This window comes from Pan troglodytes, chromosome 6, assembly GCF_028858775.2.
Source record: "Pan troglodytes isolate AG18354 chromosome 6, NHGRI_mPanTro3-v2.0_pri, whole genome shotgun sequence".
NCBI classification, from domain to species: domain Eukaryota; kingdom Metazoa; phylum Chordata; class Mammalia; order Primates; family Hominidae; genus Pan; species Pan troglodytes.
The window spans coordinates 68,423,205-68,444,409 of record NC_072404.2 but is presented as its reverse complement, the minus strand read 5'-3'; the positions used below and the strand labels follow the sequence as shown (position 1 = coordinate 68,444,409).

The 21,205-nt window shown below is 44.8% G+C and overlaps 2 protein-coding genes across 2 annotated transcripts; both read right to left on the bottom strand.

The window, feature by feature from the left end:
* Nucleotides 1–885: 885 nt before the first annotated feature.
* LOC134810617 (nascent polypeptide-associated complex subunit alpha, muscle-specific form-like) lies at nt 886–15,605 on the bottom strand. Its single transcript, XM_063815926.1, is given in 4 exon segments — nt 886–13,638; nt 13,640–14,029; nt 14,774–14,893; nt 15,510–15,605. Coding segments are annotated over 4 exon segments (1,455 nt in total). The 3' UTR covers nt 886–12,789.
* On the bottom strand, nt 886–20,431 carry LOC129144582 (putative uncharacterized protein FLJ92257). The gene is made up of 4 exons (XM_063815406.1): nt 20,173–20,431; nt 19,230–19,420; nt 17,114–17,171; nt 886–17,021 (listed from the first exon to the last, which is right to left on the bottom strand). Exons 3-4 carry the CDS (start codon nt 17,114–17,116, stop codon nt 16,407–16,409), a joined length of 618 nt encoding a protein of 205 aa, XP_063671476.1. The 5' UTR covers nt 17,117–17,171; nt 19,230–19,420; nt 20,173–20,431; the 3' UTR covers nt 886–16,406.
* Between the last annotated feature and the right edge of the window lie 774 nt (nt 20,432–21,205).

The window sequence follows — 21,205 nt, the reverse complement described above, 5'->3', positions numbered from 1 at the left end:
GCTTTTTGGTGTGCTGCTGGATTCGTTTTGCCAGTATTTTATTGAGGATTTTTGCATCAATGGTTCATCAAGGACATTGGTCTAAAATTCTGTTTTTTGGTTGTGTCTCTGTCATAAATGGTGCTGGGAAAACTGGCTAGCCATATGTAGAAAGCTGAAACTGGATCCCTTCCTCACACCTTATATAAAAATCAATTCAAGATGCATTAAACATTTAAACGTTAGACCTAAAACCATAAAAACCCTAGAAGAAAACCTAGGCATTACCATTCAGGACACAGGCATGGGCAAGGACTTCATGTCTAAAACACCAAAAGCAATGGCAACAAAAGACAAAATGGACAAATGGATCTAATTAAACTAAAGAGCTTCTGCACAGCAAAAGACACTACCACCAGAGTGAACAGGCAACCTACAAAATGGGAGAAAATTTTCACAACCTACTCATCTGACAAAGGGCTAATATCCAGAATCTACAATGAACTCAAACAAATTTACAAGAAAAAAACAAACAACCCCATCAAAAAGTGGGTGAAGGACATGAACAGACACTTCTCAAAAGAAGACATTTATGCAGCCAAAAAACACATGAAAAAATGCTCATCACCACTGGCCATCAGAGAAATGCAAATCAAAACCACAATGAGATACCATCTCACACCAGTTAGAATGGCAATCATTAAAAAGTCAGGAAACAACAGGTGCTGGAGAGGATGTGGAGAAATAGGAACACTTTTACACTGTCGGTGGGACTGTAAACTTGTTCAACCTTTGTGGAAGTCAGTGTGGCAATTCCTCAGGGATCTAGAACTAGAAATACCATTTGACCCAGCCATCCCATTACTGGGTATATACCCAAAGGACTATAAATCATGCTGCTATAAAGACACATGCACACGTATGTTTATTGCAGCATTATTCACAATAGCAAAGACTTGGAACCACCCCAAATGTCCAACAATGATAGACTGGATTAAGAAAATGTGGCACATACACACCGTGGAATACTATGCAGCCATAAAAAATGATGAGTTCATGTCCTTTGTAGGGACATGGATGAAATTGGTAAACTATCGCAAGAACAAAAAACCAAATACCGCATATTCTCACTCATAGGTGGGAATTGAACAATGAGATCACATGGACACAGGAAGGGGAATATCACACTCTGGGGACTGTGGTGGGGTGGGGGGAGGGGGGAGGGATTGCATTGTGAGATATACCTAATGCTAGATGATAAGTTAGTGGGTGCAGCACACCAGCATGGCACATGTATACATATGTAACTAACCTGCACAATGTGCACATGTACCCTAAAACTTATACTATAAAAAAAAGAGAAAAAGAAATGTTATTCTTCATCCCCAGTGATATTTCCTGTTCTGATGTCTACTTTGCTCATCACAGTTTTAGGGGATTTTGGTTTGTTTGTTTTTCTATTTTTTGGTTCAAGTAAGTTTCTTACTAATGTGTTCAATTCCATTTGATGATTCCATTTGATTCCATTCGAGGATTACACTCGATTCCATTCGATGATGATTCCATTCGAGTCCATTCAATGATTCCATTTGAGTCCATTCGATGATTCCATTTGATTCCATTCGATGATGATTCCATTAGAGTCCATTCAATGATTCCATTCGATTCCATTCGATGATGATTCCATTAGAGTCCATTCGAAGATTCCCTTCGATTCCACACGATGTTTCCATTCGAGTCCACTCGATGATTCCATTCGAGTCCATTCGATGATTCCATCAGACTCCATTCAATGATGACACAATTCGTGTCCCTTCGTTGATTCCATTCGATTCCATTCTATGATGACTGCATTCGTTTCCATTCGATGATGAGTCCAACGGATTCCATTCGATTTCTCCATTCGATTCCATTCCTTGCTGAATCCATTCAATTCCATTAGATGATGACTCCACTAGATTCCATTCGATGATGATTTCATTAGATTCTATTCGATGATGATCTAATTCGATTCTATTCAATGATGATTCTATTCGATTCCATTCAATAATTTCATTCAATTCCATTCGAAGATTCCATTCAATTCCATTCAATGGTGATTCCATTCATGTCCAATTGATGATTCCATTGGATTCCATTCGATGATGATTCCATTTGAGTCCATTCGATGATTCCATTCGATTCCATGTGATGATTCCATTCGATTCCATGTGATGATGATTCCATTGAGTCCATTCAATGATTCCATTTGATTCCGTTAGATGATGACTGCATTCGGTTCCATTCGAGGATGATTTTAACGGACTCCATTCAATGACTCCATTCGATTCCATTCATTGATGATTCCATTCGATTCCATTTGATGATGATTCTATTCGATTCCATTTGATGATGATTCCATTCGATTCCATTCGATGATGATTCCATTCGATTCCATTCAATGATGATTCCATTGGATTCCATTCGATGATTCCATTTGATTATGTTTGATGATAATTCCTTTTGGGTCCATTCGATGATTCCATTCTATTCCATTCGATGATGATTCCATTTGATTATTCCATTCAATGCCATTTGTTGTTTTGATTCCACTCAATGTTGATTCCATTTGAGTCCATTCGATGTTTCCATTCGAGTGCATTCCATGATTTCATTCGATTCCATTCAATGATGATTCCATTTGATTCCATTCAATGATTCCATTTGATTTCATTCGATGATTACATTAGATTCCATTTGATGATTCCATTCTAGTCCATTCAATGATTCCATTTGATTCCATTCGATGATGACTCCATTCGAGTCCATTCAATGATTCCATTTGATTCCATTCAATGATTCCATTGGATTCCATTCTGTTTTATTTTGATTCGTTTTGATGATGATTTCATTCCGTTTCATTCGATGATCCCATTCGATTCTATTCGATGACGTTTCCATTCGATTCCATTTGAAAAAAATTCCATTCGATTCTATTTGATGCCGATTCTATTCGATTCCATTCAATGATGATTCCATTTGATTCCATTCGATGATTAAATTCGATTCCATTCAATGATGATTCCATTCGAGACCATTCGATGATTCCATTCAATTCCATTCATTAATGATTCCATTCAAGTCCATTCGATGATTCTATTCAAGTCCATTCAATGATTCCATCTGATTCCATTCAATGAATCCATTCGATTCCATTCTATGATGATTCCATTCATTTCCATCTGATGATGATTCCATTCGATTCCATTCAATGATTCCATTCGATTCCATTTGATGATGATTCCAATCAATTCCATTTGATGATTCCATTCGAATCCATTTGATGATGAGTCCATCCATTTCAATTTCATGATAATTCCAGTCGTTTCAATTCGATAGTGTTTCCATTCAATTCTATTCAATGTTGATTCCATTAGTTTCCATTGGATGATGATTCCATTCGAGTCCATTTGATGATAATCACATTCGATTTCATTCCATAATTTGATTCCATTCGATGATGATTCCATCTGATTTCATTTGATGATTCCATTCGATTCCATTTGATGATGATTCCATTCGTTTCCATCCGATGATGGATTCCATTCAATTCCATTCGATGATCATTTCATTCGAGTCCATTCGGTGATTCCATTTGATTCCATTCGAAGATGATTGCATTCAAGTCCATGAATTATTCCACTCCATTCCATTCGATGATTCCATTTGAGTCCACTCGATGATTCTTTGATTCCATTCGATAATTCCGTTTGATTCCGTTTGATGTTGATTCCATTCGAGTCCATTCGATAACTCCATTCAATTCTATGCAATGATTCCATTCAATTCCAGTTGAAGATGATTCCATTTGAGACCATTCGATGATTCCATTCAATTCAATGACTCCATTCAATTCCATTCGATGATTCCATTCGATTCCATTTGATGATGATCCCATTCGATTCCATTCGATGATGATTCCATGGGATTCCATTCGATGATGATTCCTTTCCGTTCCATTCAATGATGATTTCATTCAGTTCCATTCAATGATGATTCCTTTGGATTCCATTCAATGATGATTCCTTTCGACTCCATTTGATGTTGATTCTTTTCTATTCCATTCGATGATGATTCCATTTGATGCCATTTGATGATGATTACTTTCGATTCCTTTCGATGATTCCATTCGATTTCATACGATGATGATTCCATTCGAGTCCATTCGATGATTCCATTCAATTCCATTCGATGATGATTCCATTTGATTCCATTCAATGATTCCATTTGATTCCTTTTGATGATTATTCCATTCGAGTCCTTTCGGTGATTCCTTTTGATTCCAATTGAAGATGATTCCATTCGACTGCATTCAAAGATACCATTGGATACCATTCGTTGATGATTCCATTTGAATGCATTCCATGATACCATTCGATCCCATTCAGTGATGAATCCATTCGATTTCACTCGATGATCCCATTCAATTCCATTCTATGATGATTCCATTTGAGTCCATTTGATGATTCCATTTGACTCCATTTGATGATGATTCCAATGATTCCATTTGATTCTATTCGATTATGATTCCATTCGATATTGTTCAATGCTGATTCCATTCAATTCCATTCGATTATTCCATTCGATTCCATTCGATGATTCCATTCAATTCTATTCGATGATGATTCCATTCGATTCCATTTGATGATGACTGCATTTGATTCCATTTGATTACATTTTATTCCAATCGAAGATGATTGCAATCATGTTTGATGATTCCATTCGATTCAATTCAATACCATTTGATTCCATTCGATAATGCCATTTGAGTCCATTCGATGATTCCATTCGAGCCCATTTGATAATTCCATTTGAGTCCAATCCATGATTCGAGTCCTTTTGATCTTTCCATTTGAGTCCATTTGATGATGATTCCATTCGAGTCCATTTGATAATTCTTTTTGAGTCCATTCAATGATGATTCCATTCGAGTCCATTCGATGATTCCAATTCGATTCCATTCGATGATGATTCCATTTGATGATCCCATTTGATTTCATTCAATGATGATTCCATTCGATTCCATTGAATGATTCCATTTGATTCCATTTCATGATGATTCCATTTGCGTCCATTCAATGATTCCATTCGTGTCCATTTAATGATTCCATTGAGTTCAATACGATGATGATTACATTGGATTCCATTCTATGATTCCATTCAATTCCTTTTGTTGATGATTCCATTCGATTTCATTCAATAATTGTATTTGATTCCAGTCGATGAAGATTCAATTCTATTACATTGGATGATTCCATTTGATTCCATTCGATGATGATTCCATTTGATTCCATCCGATGATGAGTTCATTAAATTACATTGGATGATGAATCCATTCGATTCCATTTGATGATGATTCCATTGTATTCCATTCGATGATGATTCCATTCAATTTCATTCGATGATTACATTTGATCCCATTCGATGATTATTCCATTCTATTCCATTGGATGATTCCATTCTATTCCATTCGATGATGATCCCATTCGATTCCATTCGATGGTTATTCCATTCGGTTCCATTCGATGATGATTCCATATGATTACATTCGATGATGATTCCATTCGATTACATTCGATGATGATTCCATTGGATTCCATTTGATGATGATTCCACTCACTTGCATTCGATGATGATTTTAATTGAGTCCATTCGAAGATTCCATTCGATTCCAATTGATCATGACTCCTTTCGAGTCCATTCAATGATTCCATTCCATTCCATTCCATGATGATTCCATTCAATGCCTTTCGATGATTCCATTCGATTCCATTCATTGATGATCCATTCGAGTCCATTCTCTGATTCCATTAGATTCCATTTGAAAATGACTCCATTCGAGTCCATTCGATGATTCCATTCGATGATAATTCCATTCGAGTACATTAGAAGATTCCATTCGAGTCCATTTGAATAATCCCTTAGGTACCATTCATTGATGATTCTATTCGATGCCATTCAATGATTCCATTTGGTTCCATTTGATGATATTTCCATTTGAGTCCATTCAATGATTCCATTGGATTCCATTCAATGATGATTCCATTCGTGTCCATTCAATGATTCCATTTGATTCCATTCAATGATGATTCCACTTGAGTCCATTCAATGATTCCATTCGATGATTCCATTCGAATCCATTCGATGATTCCATTCGATTCCATTCGATGATTCCTTTCAATCCCATTTGATGATTCCCTTTGAGTCCATTCGATGATCACTCCATTCTATTCAGTGATCCCATTGGATTCCATTTGATGATGATTCCATTAGATTCCACTCAATGATGGTTCCATTCAGTTTCATGTGATGATGATTCCATTAGATTCCAATGATTCCATGCAATTCCATTTGTTGATGATTGCATTCGATTCCATTTGATGATGATTCCATTCGATCATGATTCCATTCTATTCCATTCAATGATGATTCCATTTGATTTCATATGATGATTCTATTTGATTCCATTCGATGATGATTCCATTCTATTCCATTAGATGATTCCATTCCATTCAATTCTATGATGATTCTATTTGACTCCATTTGATGATGATTCCATTTGATTCCATTCGATGACGATTCCATTTGTGTCCATTTGATGATTCCACTCAATTCTATTTGATGATGATTCCAAACAAGTCCGTTAGATGATTCCATTTGATTCCATTGGATGATGCTTCATTTCGATGCCATTCAATGATTCCCTTTAATTTCATTTGATGATGATTCCATTCGAATCCATTCGTTGATTCGATGATGATACCATTCGATACCATTCGAGGATTCCATTCGATTCCGTTCTATGATTCCTTTCAATTTCATTCAATGATGATTCCATTCGAGTCCATTCAATGCTTGCATTTGATTCCATTCAATGATGATTGCATTCGAGTCCATTCGATGATTCCATTTGATTTCATTCGATGATGATTCCATTCGATTCCATTCAATGGTGATTACATTCAAGTCCATTCGATGATTCCATTCGATTCCATTTGATGATTCCATGCGATGCCATTCAATGATTCTATTCGATTGCATTCAATGATGATTCCATTCGAGTCCATTCTATGATTCCATTCAAGTCCATTTGATGATTCCTTTCAATTCCATTCGATGATGATTCCATTTGAGTCCATTCGATGATTCCATTCAATTCCATTCGATGATGATTCCATTCGATACTTCCATTTGATTTCATTCGATGATGATTCCATTCGATTGCATTCCATGATTCCATTCTATCCCAATCGATGATGATTCCATTCGAGTCCATTCGATGATTCCATTCACGTCCATTTAATGATTCCATTGGGTTCAATTCGATGATGATTACATTGGATTCCATTCTATGATTCCATTCAATTCCATTCGTTGATGATTCCATTCGACTCCACTCGATGATGATTCCATTCGATTTCATTCAATGATTCTATTCGATTCCATTTGATGATTATTCCATTCTATTCAATTCTATGATTCCATTCGATTCCATTCGATGACGATTCCATTTGATTCCATTCAATGATGATTACATTCATTTCCATTCGATGACAATTCCATTCGATTCCATTCGATGATGATTCCATTCGATTGCATTTGATGATGATTCCACTTGGGTCCATTCGAAGATTCCATTCGATTACATTCCATGACGATTCCATTTGAATCCATTCGATGATTCCATTCGACTCCATTCGACAATGATTCCATTTGATGCTATTCTATGATTCTGTTCGATTTCATTCGATGATGATTCCATTCGAATCCATTCGTTGATTCCATTTGACTCCATTCGATGATGATTCCATTCGATGTTATTCTATGATTCCATTCGATTTCATTTGATGATTCCATTCAACTCCATTCGATGATTCCATTCCAGTTCATTCTATTATTCCATTAGATTCCATTCGATGATGATTCCATTCAAATCCATTTGATGATTCCATTCGATTCTATTCGATGATGACACCATTCGAGTCCATTCGATGATGACTGCATTCGATTCCATTCGATGATTCCATCTTATTACATTCGATGAAGATTCCGATCGATTCCATTCGATGATTCCATTCAATTCCATTTGATTATTCCATTTCATTCCATTCCATAATTATTCCATTCGAGTCTATTTGATGATTCCATTCGAGCCCATTCGATAATTCCATTTGAGTCCAATCTATGATTCCATTCGAGTCCATTCGATCATTCAATCTGAGTCCCCTCAATGATGATTCCATTCAAGTCCATTCAGTGATTCCATTCGAGTCCATTCGATAATTCCATTTCAGTCCATTCAATGATGGCTTTTGATTCCATTCAACGATATTCCTTTTGAGTCCATTCAATGATTCCATTCATTTCTATTTGGTGATGATTCCTTTCATCTCTATTTGGTGATTCTATTCAATTTCATTTGATGATGATTCCTTTTGAGTCCATTAGATGATTCTTTTCGGGTCCATTAGATGATTCCTATCAATTCCATTAGATGAGGATTCCATTTGAGTCCATACAGTGATTCCATTCAATTCCATTCAATGACGATTCCATTCAATTCCATTTGATGATTCCATTTGATTCCATTCAATAATGATTTCATTTGAGTCCATTCAGTGGTTCCATTTGATTCCATTCGATGATGTTTCCATTCGATTCCATTCGATGATTCCATTTGATTCCATTCAATGATGATTTCATTCGAGTCCATTCGATGATTCCATCTGATGCCATTCAATGATGATTCCATTCGAGTCCATTTGATGATTCTACTCAAATCCATTTGATAATTGCTTTTGATTATATTCGACGATGATTCCATTTGACTCCATTCAATGATTCCATTCGATTCCATTCAATGACGATTCCATTCAATTCCATTCGATGATTCCATTTGATTCCATTCGATAATGATTTCATTTGAGCCCATTCAATGATTCCATTTGATTCCATTCGATGATGTTTCCATTCGATTCCATTCGATGATTCCATTTGATTCCATTCAGTGATGATCTCATTCGAGTCCATTCGATGATTCCATTTGATGCCATTCAATGATTCCATTCGAGTCCATTTGATGATTCTATTCAAATCCATTTGATAATTGCTTTTGATTATATTCGATGATGATTCCTTTTGAGTCCATTCAATGATTCCCTTCTATTTCATTTGATGATGATTCCATTCAAGTCGATTTGATGATTCTATTTGATTCCATTCTCTGATGATTACATTTGAGTCCATTCGATGATTCCACTTGATTCCATACGATGATGATTCTGTCCAATTCCATTTGATGATTCCATTCTATTCCATTCAATGATGATTCCATTCGAGTACTTTAGATGATTCCATTCAATTCCATTTGAGGATGATTCTATTCGTGCCCATTAGATGACTCCAACTGATTCCATTTGATGATGATACTATTCGAGTCCATTCGATGATTCCATTCGATTCCATTCAAAGATGATTCCATTCGATTCCATTCATTGGTGATTCCATTCATTTCCATTCATTGATTCCATTCCATTCCTTTTGACAATGATTCCATTCGATTCCATTCAATGATTCCACTCGATTCCACTTGACGATTCCATTCGATTCCATTCTATGATTCCATTTGATTCCATTTAATGACTGCCTTTGATTCCATTCTATGATTCCATTTGATTCCATTCGATGATTATTCCTTTTGATTCCATTTGATTATCCCATCTGATTCTATTCGAGCATTCCATTCGATTCCATTCGAGTCCATTCTATGACTTCATTCAAGTCCATTCAATGATTACATTCAAGTCCATTTGATGATTCCATAAGATTCCTTTTTATGATGATTCCATTAGAGTCCATTCGATGACTCCATTCGAGTCCATTCGATAATTCCATTTGAGTCCAATGATTCCATTCGATTCCATTTGATGATTCCATTTGAGTTCATTTGATCATTACATTCGAGTCCTTTCAGTGAATCCATTGTATTTTGATGATGATGCCATTCGATTCCATTTCATGATGATCCCATTCGATTCCATTAAATGATGATTCCATTCGAGTCCATTCGATGATTTCATTCGATTCCATTCAATGATGATTCCATTCAAGTTCATTTGATGATTCCATTCGGGTCCCTTCATTGATTCCATCCAATTTCATTTGATGATGGTTCCATTCGAGGCCATTCGATGATGATTCCATTCGATTTCATTCAATGATTCTATTTGATTCCATTCAATGATGATTCAATTCTACTCCATTGGATGATTCCATTCCATTCCATTTGATGATGATTCCATTTGATTCCATTCAATGATGATTCCATTTGACTGCATTCAATGATGATTTCAATCGAGTCCTTTCGAAGATTCCATTCGATTCCATTCAGTGATGACTCCATTCGTATCCATTCGATGATTCCATTCCATTCAATGATGATTTCATTCGATTCCATTCAATGATTCCTTTCAATTCCATTTGATGATGATTCCATTCGAGTCCATTCGATGATTCCATTCGATTCCATTCGAAGATGATTCCATTTGTTTCCATTCCATGATTCCATCCGATTCCATTCGATGATGATTCCACTCGAGACCATTCGATGATTCCATTCGGTCCCATTCGATTATTCCCTTAGATTCCATTCACTGATGATTCAATTCGATGCCAATCGATGGTTCCATCTGATTCCATAGCATGATGTTTCCATTCGAGTCCATTCAATGATACCATTCGATTCCATTCAATGATGATTCCATTCGTGTCCATTCGGTTTCCATTCGATTCCATTCGATGGTGATTCCATTTGAATCCATTCGATGATTCCATTTGATTCCATTCGATGATGATTCCATTCGAATCCTTTTGATGATTCCATTTGATTCCATTCAATGATTCCATTCCATCCCATTCGATGATGCCCTTCGATTCCATTCGATGATCATTCCATTCAATTCAGTGATCCCTTTGGATTCCATTTGATGATGATTCCATTCGATTCCACTCCATGATGATTCCATTCGGTTCCATGTGCTGATGATTCCATTAGATTCCATTCGAGGATTCCATGTGATTCCACTTGTTGAAGAGTCCATTCGATTCCATTCAATGATGATTCCATTCGATTCCATTCGATGATGATTCCATTCGTTTCCATTCGATGATTACTCCATTCAATTTCATTCGATGATTCTATTTAATTCCTTTTGATGATGACCTCTCTCGGCATGGGAGGGGCCAGTGAGAGGCAAGGGGCTCACGCTGACCTCTCTCGGCGTGGGAGGGGCCGGTGTGAGGCAAGGGGCTCACGCTGACCTCTCTCTGCCTGGGAGGGTCCGGTGTGAGGCAAGGGGTCAGCGTGGGAGGGACCAGTGTGAGGCAAGGGGCTCACACCGATCTCTGTCAGGGTGGGAGGGGCCAGTGTGAGGCAAGGGGCTCATGCGGACCTCTCTCAGCGTGGGAGGGGCCGGTGTGAGGCAAGGGGCTCACGCCGACCTCTCAGCATGGGAGGGGCCAGTGTGAGGCAAGGGGTCAGCATGGGAGGGGCCAGTGTGAGGCAAGGAGCTCACACCGACCTCTGTCAGGGTGGGAGGGGCCAGTGTCAGGCAAGGGGCTCATGTGGGCCCCTCTCAGCATGGGAGGGGCCGGTGTGAGGCAAGGGGCTCATGCCGACCTCTCTCAGCGTGGGAGGGGCCAGTGTGAGGCAAGGGCTCACGCTGACCTCTCGGCGTGGGAGGAGCCAGTGTGAGGCAAGGGGCTCACGCTGACCTCTCTCCGCGTGGGAGGGGCCGGTGTGAGGCAAGGGGCTCACGCTGACCTCTCTCTGCGTGGGAGGGGCCGGTGGGAGGCAAGGGGTCAGGGTGGAAGGGGCCGGTGGGAGGCAAGGGGTCAGGGTGGAAGGGGCCAGTGTGAGGCAAGCAGCTCATGCGGACCTCTCTCAGCATGGGAGGGGCTGGTGTGAGGCAAGGGGCTCACACCGACCTCTCATCATGGGAGGGGCCGGTGTGAGGCAAGGGCTCACGCTGACCTCTCTCAGCGTGGGAGGGACCAGTGTGAGGCAAGGGCTCACGCTGACCTCTCTCGGTGTGGGAGGGGCCGGTGTGAGGCAAGGGGCTCACGCTGACCTCTCTCTGCCTGGGAGGGTCCGGTGTGAGGCAAGGGGTCAGCGTGGGAGGGGCCAGTGTGAGGCAAGGGGCTCACACCAACCTCAGCATGGGAGGGGCCAGTGTGAGGCAAGGGGCTCATGCGGACCTCTCTCAGCGTGGGAGGGGCCGGTGTGAGGCAAGGGGCTCACGCCGACCTCTCAGCATGGGAGGGGCCGGTGTGAGGCAAGGGGTCACGCTGACCTCTCTCTGCATGGGAGGGGCCGGTGTGAGCCAAGAGGTCAGCGTGGGAGGGGCGAGTGTGAGGCAAGGGGCTCACGCTGACCTCTCTCTGCGTGGGAGGGGTCGGTGTGAGGCAAGGGGCTCACGCCAACCTCTCAGCCTGGGAGGGGCCGGTGTGAGGCAAGGGGTCACGCTGACCTCTCTGCGTGGGAGGGGCCGGTGTGAGCCAAGGGGTCAGCGTGGGAGGGGCCAGTGTGAGGCAAGGGGCTCACGCTGACCTCTCTCTGCGTGGGAGGGGTCGGTGTGAGGCAAAGGGCTCACGCCAACCTCTCAGCCTGGGAGGGGCCGGTGTGAGGCAAGGGGTCACGCTGACCTCTCTGCGTGGGAGGGGCCGGTGTGAGCCAAGGGGTCAGCGTGGGAGGGGCCAGTGTGAGGCAGGGACTCACGCCTCTGGGCAGGGTGCCAGCGGCATGAGTTGGGCATCAACAGGCCACCGTGAGGGAGGAACTGGGCCGCATGCAGGCTGCCGGGAGGCAGGCAGGGACTTGGCCCCGGGAGGCTGCCATGGCTTCGAGAGCTGGGCCTGGAGAGGCCCCTGGGAGGCAAGAGTGGGGCCTGCAGAGGCTGTTCTACAGCCAGGGCTGGGCCTGTACAGGCCACCGAGAGGCAGTAGGTGGGCCTGAAGAGCTTGGCTTGAGAAAGTTCGGGGCCTACAAAGGCGGCTGGGAGCTGGGCAGGAGTTCAGCCAAAAGAGCTTGCTTACTTGCTGGGAGGCAGGGCCGGGAGACGCCGACTTCAGGACGACTTGGGCCTGCAGAGGTCGCCGGGAGGCCCAAGCTGGGCGTGGAGGAGCCCACCGACCAGAGACCATTTCGGGTCTGGAGACGCTGTCGGAGGGCAGGAGCTGATCCTGGAGAGGCCACCGTGAGGCCTGACCTGGGCCTGGGGAGCTGGGCTTGAGGAAGCTCTGGGCCGACCAAGGCCGCCAGGAGATGGGCAGGCGCTGAGTCCAAAGAGGTTGTTGGGAGGCAGCAGTCGGGCCTGGAGACGCAGCCGGGAGGAAGAGCTGGGCCCGGAGAGGACGCCAGGAGGCTGCAAGTGGGTCTGGAGAGGCCGACTTGAGGAGGTTCTGGGCCCGGAAAGGCCGCCGGAAGGGAAAAACTGGGCCTGGAAAGGCCGTTGTGAGGAATGAGCCCCATGGGCCTGAAGAGGCCACTGGCAGGTGGGAGCTGGGCCTGCCGAAGTGGCCGAGAGGCAGGAGTTTTGGACTCGGGAGGCCACAGTGAGGCGAGAGCTAGCTGGGCGTGGAGAGTCTGCTGTGAGGCCGAGGGTGGGCCTGTGCAGGCCTTCGGGAGGCAGGAGGCCGGGAAGGCCGCCGGGAGGCATGAGCTGGGCTGGGCTGAAAGAGGCCACTGGGAGGCAGGAGGAGCTGGGCCTGGAGAGGCTGACTCGAGGAACTTTTGCACCCGGAGCGGCCGCTGAGAGAGGCCGGAGCTGGGCCTGGGGAGGCCGACTTGAGGACGACTTGGGCCTGCAGAGGGCGCCGGGAGGCAGGAGCTGGTCCTGGACAGGCCGACTTGACGACAGTCTGGGCCTGCAGAGGCCGCCGGGAGGAAGAGCTGGGCCTGGAGAGGCCGACTGGAGGAAGTCCAGAGCCTGGAGAGGATGCAAAGCAGCAAACGCTAGGCCTGGAAAGGCTGCCCTGAGGCACAGGCTTGGCCTACAGAGGCCACTGGGAGGCAGGAGCTGGGCCCGCAGAGGCTCCCGAGAGCGGGGAGCATTGCCCCAGGAGGCCACGGTGAGAAAGAGGTGGGCCTGGAGAGCCCACTGTGAGGTAGAGGCCGGGCCTGTAGAGGCCGCCGACAGGCAGGGGCTGGGCCCGTTGAGGCCACGAGAGGCATGGGCTGGGCCTCAACAGGCCAGTGTGAGGCAGGAGCTGACACTTGGGCAGGTTGCAAGAGGCATGAGTTGGGCGAAAAGAGGCCACCGTGAGGGAGGAGCTGGGCCTGTACAAGTTGCCGAAAGGCAGGAGCAGCTTTGGACTGGAGAGGCAGCAGACAGGGAAGAGCTGGGCGTGGAGAGTCTGCTGTGAGGCAGACGCTGGGCCTGTACATGCCCTCGGGAAGCAGGAGGCTGGGCCTGGAGAGGCCGACTTGAGGAAGTTTTGCTCCTGGAGAGGCCACTTAGAGACAAGAGCTGGGTGTGAAGAGGCTGACTTGAGGTCGATTTTGGCCTGCAGAAGCCACTGGTAGCTAGGAGTTGGCCCTGGAGAGGCTGACTTGAGGACAGTTTTGGCCTGTAGAGGCCACTGGGAGGGAGAGCTTGGTCTGGAGAGGCCAACTGGAGTAAGTTCAGGGCTTGGAGAAGATGCACAAAAGGAAACGCTCAGCCTGGAAAGTGTGCTGTGAGGCATTAGCTTGGCCTACACAGCACTTGGAGGCAGGAGCTGGGCCTGCAGAGGGTGACTTCAGGACGATTTTGGCCTGCAGAAGCCTTTGGGAGGAAGAGCTTGGCCTGGACCGGCTGACTGGAGGGAAGTTTTGGGACTGGAGTATGCGTCAAAAAGCAAAAGTTAGGCTACGAAAGGCCACTTCGCGGCATGATCTTGGCCTACAAAGGCAATTGCGAGGCAGGAGCTGGGCCTGTAGAAGCTGCCAAAAGGCAGGAGCTTGGCCTTAGGAGGCTATGCTCAGGCAAGTGGTGGGCCTGGAGGGTCTACTGTGTGGTAAGAGTCTGGGCCTGTGTAGGCCGACATGAGGCAGGAGCTGAGTTAGGAGAGGCCAACTTTTGGAGAATTTGGGCCTGCAGAGCCTGCCAGGAGGCAAGAGCATGCCTGAAGAGTCCGTCTTCTAGCATGAGCTGGGCCTAAAGAGACCATTGTGAGGCAGCAGCTGCCTGGGAGGCAGGCAGATTCGTGGCCTGGGGAGGCCACCGTGAGGCAAATGCTCAGTTTTCGGAGGATGCCGTGAGGCAGGGAGAAACTTGGCTTTCGGTGGCCGCAGTGAGGGAATAGTTTGATTGCCGAGGCTGCCGGGAGGCCGAAGGTGGGCCTGGAAAGCTTTACTTTAAGAACTCTGTGGCCTACAGAGGCTGCCAAGTAGCTCAGCAGGAGTTGGGCCAAAGGAGGTTGTTGTGAGGCAGGAGACGGGCCTGTAGACGCACTGGGAGGATAAGCTCGTCCTGGAGATGCCGAGTTAAGGACATTCTGGGCCTGGACAGGCTGCAAAAGGCAAAAGCTGTGCCTGGAAAAGTCGCCATGGGGCATGAGCTTGGCCTAAAGAGGCCATTGCAAGGCAGGAGCTGGGCCCATAGAAGCTGCCGAAAGGCAGGAGCTTCGCCTGAGGATGCCACAGTGAGACACCATCTGGGTCTGGAGGGTCCACTGTGAGGCAGAGGCTGGCCTGTAGAGTCTGACAGTAGACAGAAGTTGGGCAAAAGGCTGATTTGAGGAAGTTTTGGGCTTCAAGAGTCAGCCAGGAGGCAGGCACTAGGCCTGGAAATGGCCCGACAGTCATGAGTTGGGCCTAAATGGGCCACTGTGAGGGAGGAGCTGTGCCTGTTGAGGCTACTGGCAGGCAGGCAGAAACTTGGCCTGGGGCAGCCACCATGAGACAAGAGCTGGGCCTGGAGAAGCCCCTGGGAGGCAAGAGCAGGGCCTGTAGAGGCTGTTCTCAAGTCAAAGCTGGGCCTGTTCATGCCACCGGGAAGCAGAAGGCGGGCCTGGAGAGTTTGACTTGAGGAAGTTTTGGGCCTACATTGGCCGCTGTGAGCTGGACAGGAACTGGGCCAATAAAGGCTGTTGTGAGGCAGCAGTTGTGCCTATAGACTCAGCCCAGAGGAAGAGCTAGGCCTGGAGAAGCCCCCATGAGGCAGAGGTTGGGCCTGTAGATGCTGACAGGAGGCAGGAGCTGGGCCTGGAGAGGTCAACTTGAGGAGATTTTGGGCCTTCATAGGCCACCAGGAGGCAGCAGTTGGGACTAGAGAGGCTGACTTGAGGAAGTTTTGGGCCTGGAGATGACGTCCTGGGACAGGAGCTGGGCCTGGAGAGGCCACCATGAGTCAAGAGCTGGATGTAGAGGCCAGTGTGAGGCAAGACTGGGCCTGTCTAGGCTGCTGGGAGACAGGCAGGAATCTGGCCAGGGAAGGTTGCCATGAGACAAAAGTTGGGCCTGGAAAGGCCCTTGTGAGGCATGAGCTTGGCCTAAAAAGGCCACTGGGTGGCAGGAGCTGGGTGTGTAGAAGCTGCTGAAAGGTTGGGAGCTTGGCTTGGGGGGTCCACAGTGAGGCAGATGCTGGGCCTGAAGAATCTGCTGTGAGGCAGATGTTGGGACTGTAGAGGCTGACGGGAGGCAGAGGCTGGGCCTGGAGAGGCTGCCAAGATGCAGGAACTGGGCCTGGAGAGTCTGCCAAGAAGCATGAGCTGGGCCTGGTGAGGTCGACTTGAGAAAGTTCAGGGCCTGGAGAGAAGGCTGGAAGGCAGGAGCTGGGTCTAAAGAGGCCATTGTAACGGTGGAGCTGTGCCTGTGGAGGCTGTTGTGAGGCAGTAGCCTCATCTGTGGAGACTACCGTGACGTAGGGTATGGGCCTAAATAGGCCATTGTGAGTCATGAGCTTGGTCTGTGGAGGCTGACTGGAGAAAGTTCTGGGCCTGGAGAGGCTGCCAGGAGGTAGGAGCTGGGCCAAAAGATTTAAGCACATTACATTTATTAGGCACTTTATTTCCATTATTACACTGTAATATATAATAAAATAATTATAGAACTCACCATAATGTAGAATCAGTGGGCGCGTTAAGCTTGTTTTCCTGCAACTGGATGGTCCCACCTGAGCGTGATGGGAGAAAGTGACAGATCAATAGGTATTAGATTCTCATAAGGACAGCACAACCTAGATCCCTCACATGCACGGTTCACAACAGGGTGCGTTCTCCTATGAGAATCTAATGCTGCTGCTGATCTGAGAAGGTGGAGCTCAGGCGGGAATATGAGCAAAGGGGAGTGGCTGTAAAATACAGACGAAGCTTCCCTCACTCCCTCACTCGACACCACTCACCTCCTGCTGTGTGGCTCCTTACGGCTCCATGGCTCAGGGGTTGGGGACCCCTGCTCAAGTGCATCCGAAACGACCCTTCCCACACCAGTCTTCACAGTGGTCAAGTGCAGCAACCACTTAGCTCCCAAGGCATGTGCCTCAGCTGGCATTTCGTCACAATCAACAGTAAGTGGTAGCTTGAGTCATTGTGAGGTCACTTCCTGGAAATCACCAGCATCCCATTTCCCACTGGCAAAGAGCTCAGCACTGCCCCCTGGGAAACCAAACCTATGCCCAAATCCCATCTGTGTGGGTTTATCTCCTGGGACTCTTCCTAACATATTAGTCAGAGTCCAATCAGGAAGCATAAACCACTCAAAAGTTTAAAGTGGTAAAATTTAATACAGAGAATTATTCATTATAACAGGTGAACAGCATAATGAGAGATTGGCTAGCACAAAGTAAAGAGAACTCTAGAGAATATAGGGCTAGCCCAGGCCAGGCATGGTGGCTCATGCCTGAAATTCCAGCAATTTGAGAAGCTAATGCAGGAGGATTGCTTAAGGCCAGGAGCTAGAGACCGGTCTGGGCAACACAGTGAGACCCTGTCTCTATCCAAAAAAAGAAAAAAATTAGCTGGGAGTGGTGGTGCACACTTGTAGTCCCAGCTACTCGGAATGCTGAAGTTTGAGCCTGGGAGGTCAAGGCTGCAGTGAAGCATGATTATGCCACTACAGTCCAGCCTGGTGACAGAGAAAGACCCTGTCTCAAAGAACGAAACAACAACAACCATTTACAGACAGAAAAGAAATAGAGCTAATAAGCTAAGGGAAGATGTTGAAATGTGACAAGTAAAGTAATATGAGGTCTTTTATCTATTTAAAATAATCAAACAAAAAATGACTTACTAAATTATAATACCCTGTGCTGGCAAAGGTGCAGTGAAATGGGCACTTTCTTATACTATGAGGGGTGTTTAAATTGTGTATAAGCCTTCCAGGGTAAAGCTTGTCAATTTTTTAAAATAATAGAGACAGGGTCTCACCATACTGCCATACTGCCTCCTCCAACTCTTGGCCTCAAGCAATCCTCCTGTCTTAGCCTCCCAAAGTGCTAAGATTGTAGCTGGGAGGCACCCAAAACCTTGTCCATTTACATCAAGGGTAAGGAGAATGTCCATTCACCATGACTCACAGTAATCTTACTTCTGGGGAGACAATTCAATCTCAACAAAAGGTCATCTGTACAAACACAGTAAAAATCTGGGGAGTAACTGAAGACAGAGTTGGTAAGTGAAATAAGAAACAGTTATAAGAAATTAAACTATGGTATCAATAGGCACCTGGTAAAAGGTCAGTTGGTGTTAGCTGCTACTTTTTTGTTGCTCTGAGACAGGGTCTCACTCTGTCACTGAGGCTGGAGTGCAGAGGCCTGATCATGACTCACTGCAGTCTCAGCCTCCCTGGGCTCAAGTGATCCTCCCAGCTCAGCCTCCCAAGTAGCTGGGACTGCAGGAACATGCCACCACACTAGGCTAATTCATGTATTTTTCTGTAGGGATGGTGACTCCCTTTGTTTCCAAGGCCTATCGCAAACTCTTGGCCTCAAGCCATCCTCCTGCCTCAGCCTCCCAAAGTGTTGCGATTACCAGTGTGAGCCACCACACCTGGCCAGCTGCTACTTTTATCATTATTATTATTATTCCACTCAATTAAAAATTATTATTTTCAAGGCTATGCAACAGTATGTATCCTACAGCGTAATTGTAAAAACATATACCGTCGTCCCTCAGTATACAGAATTAGTTCCAGCCCCCCATCTCTGCATATACCAAAATCCATGCTTACTCACGTTTCGCTGTCACCCCTCTGGAATCCACGTATAGGAAAATTCCAAATATTAGTTGGGCATAGTGGCAAGCACCTATAGTCTCAGCCACGTGGGAGGTTGAGATGGGAGGATCGCTTCAGCCTGGAAGGTTGAGGCTGCAGTCAGCTGTGATAGCACTACTACACTCCAGCCTTGGAAAAGAGAGGGAGACCCTGTCTCAGAAAAAAAAAACCAACAAAATAAAACAGGTTAGAAATTGTAATGAGGTCTGTTGGGCAAAATTCCATATAAGCAAAGTATAAATTAATAAAGCAAATGGTGATAAATTAGTACGATTGACTTTCTGGAGTTTCTGACAATAAAAGTAAGGAAAATGCAAAACACAAAGACAGAGAGTAAAAAGAGAAATTAGGAAAGCATTCTACATGTTTAATAGGAAGACACTGGCCATGTTCGTGCAGCGGCAGTATGTCATGATATGACATACCTTGGAGAGAAGTTAACAGATGAGGAAGTTGATAAAAATGATCAGAGAAGCAAAATACTGGTAGCGACACTCAAGTAAACCACGAAATTTCCATAACTTATGTCAGCAAAGTGGGAATATTGTACAGTGTGTGTTGAAGTTCCTATACAACATTGTTTATCTGCCTTTTGTTTGTAAGGAATGTATATACTAAAAGTTCTTCTTGCTGTCAAAAGAATATGTGTGAATAAGTCATTTTAACTTATGCTTCTGTTTTTCTTTTATCTTCCTGCCATCATCCCACAGCCTTACTTTAGAAATTTTTTTTTTAGAAAATTGAACAAGTGCTCCTTGTGGTGGCACATACCTCTAGGATGGGAGGCAGGGGTGGAAGGGTCACTTGAGGCCATGAGTTTGACACCAGCCTGGCCAACAAAGCCAGACCCCATGTCTACAAAACAATTTAAAAATTAGCCAAGTATCGTCATGTATACATACCTACAGTCCCAGCTACTCAGGAGGCTCAGGTAGGAGGATCCTTAGCCCAGGAGTTCAAGGCTGCAGTGAGCTGTGATAGCACTACTGTACTCAAGCCTGGGTGACAGGGTGAGACCCCATCTCCTAAAATAAAAAACAAAGAAAAAAAATAGTTCAAGTAGCAAGTTGTATGTGGCTTACTCTGAATATTTCTAAACTAGAAATTCTCAATCTTTTGGGGTCTAACATCCCTTTACATTTTTTAACTTTATTGAAGATCTCTAAGACTATTTCTTTCTGTAAATAATTATATTAAAACTAGAAAATAAGACAAAAATGTTTAAATATTATTCATCACATATTAAAGCCATTACATGTTGATATAATACAAGATTTTAAAAATATTTAATATTCATCACATATTAATAATAAAACCATTACATGTTGATATAATACTTTTGTTTTTTTCTTTGAGACAAAGTCTTGTTCTTTTGCCCAGGCTGGAGTGAAGTGGCGCAATCTCAGCTCATTGCAACCTCCGCCCCGCAGGTTCAAGCGATTCTCCAACCTCAGTCTCCCAAGTAGCTGGGATTACAGGCGCCCACTACCATGTCTGGCTAATTATTGTATTTTCTTAGTAGAGAAGGAGTTTTCCTAGTAGAGAAGGCTGGTCTTGAACTCTTGACCTCAGGTGATCCACCCACCTGGGTCTCCCTAAGTGCTGGGATTACAGGTGTGAGCCACCGCGCCCACCCCGATTAATATATGTTTTAAAACACTGATTAGACAGGCAACAACACCAGGCAGGGGTCTCCTCCTTCCCAGCGACACAAACCCCACTGCACGGCTGAGGGGTTGCAAGGGCTGCAGAGCCAAAAGGCTCTGACTTGAGATATCATTATTTTACTTGTATTTTTATTTGTATTGTGAGACAGGTCCTGCTCTGTCACCCAGACTGGAGTGCAGCTGTGCACTTACAGCTCACTGCAGCCTCGACCTCCTGGGCTCAAGCCATCTTCCTGCCTCAGCTCCCCAGTAGCTGGTAGTACAGTTG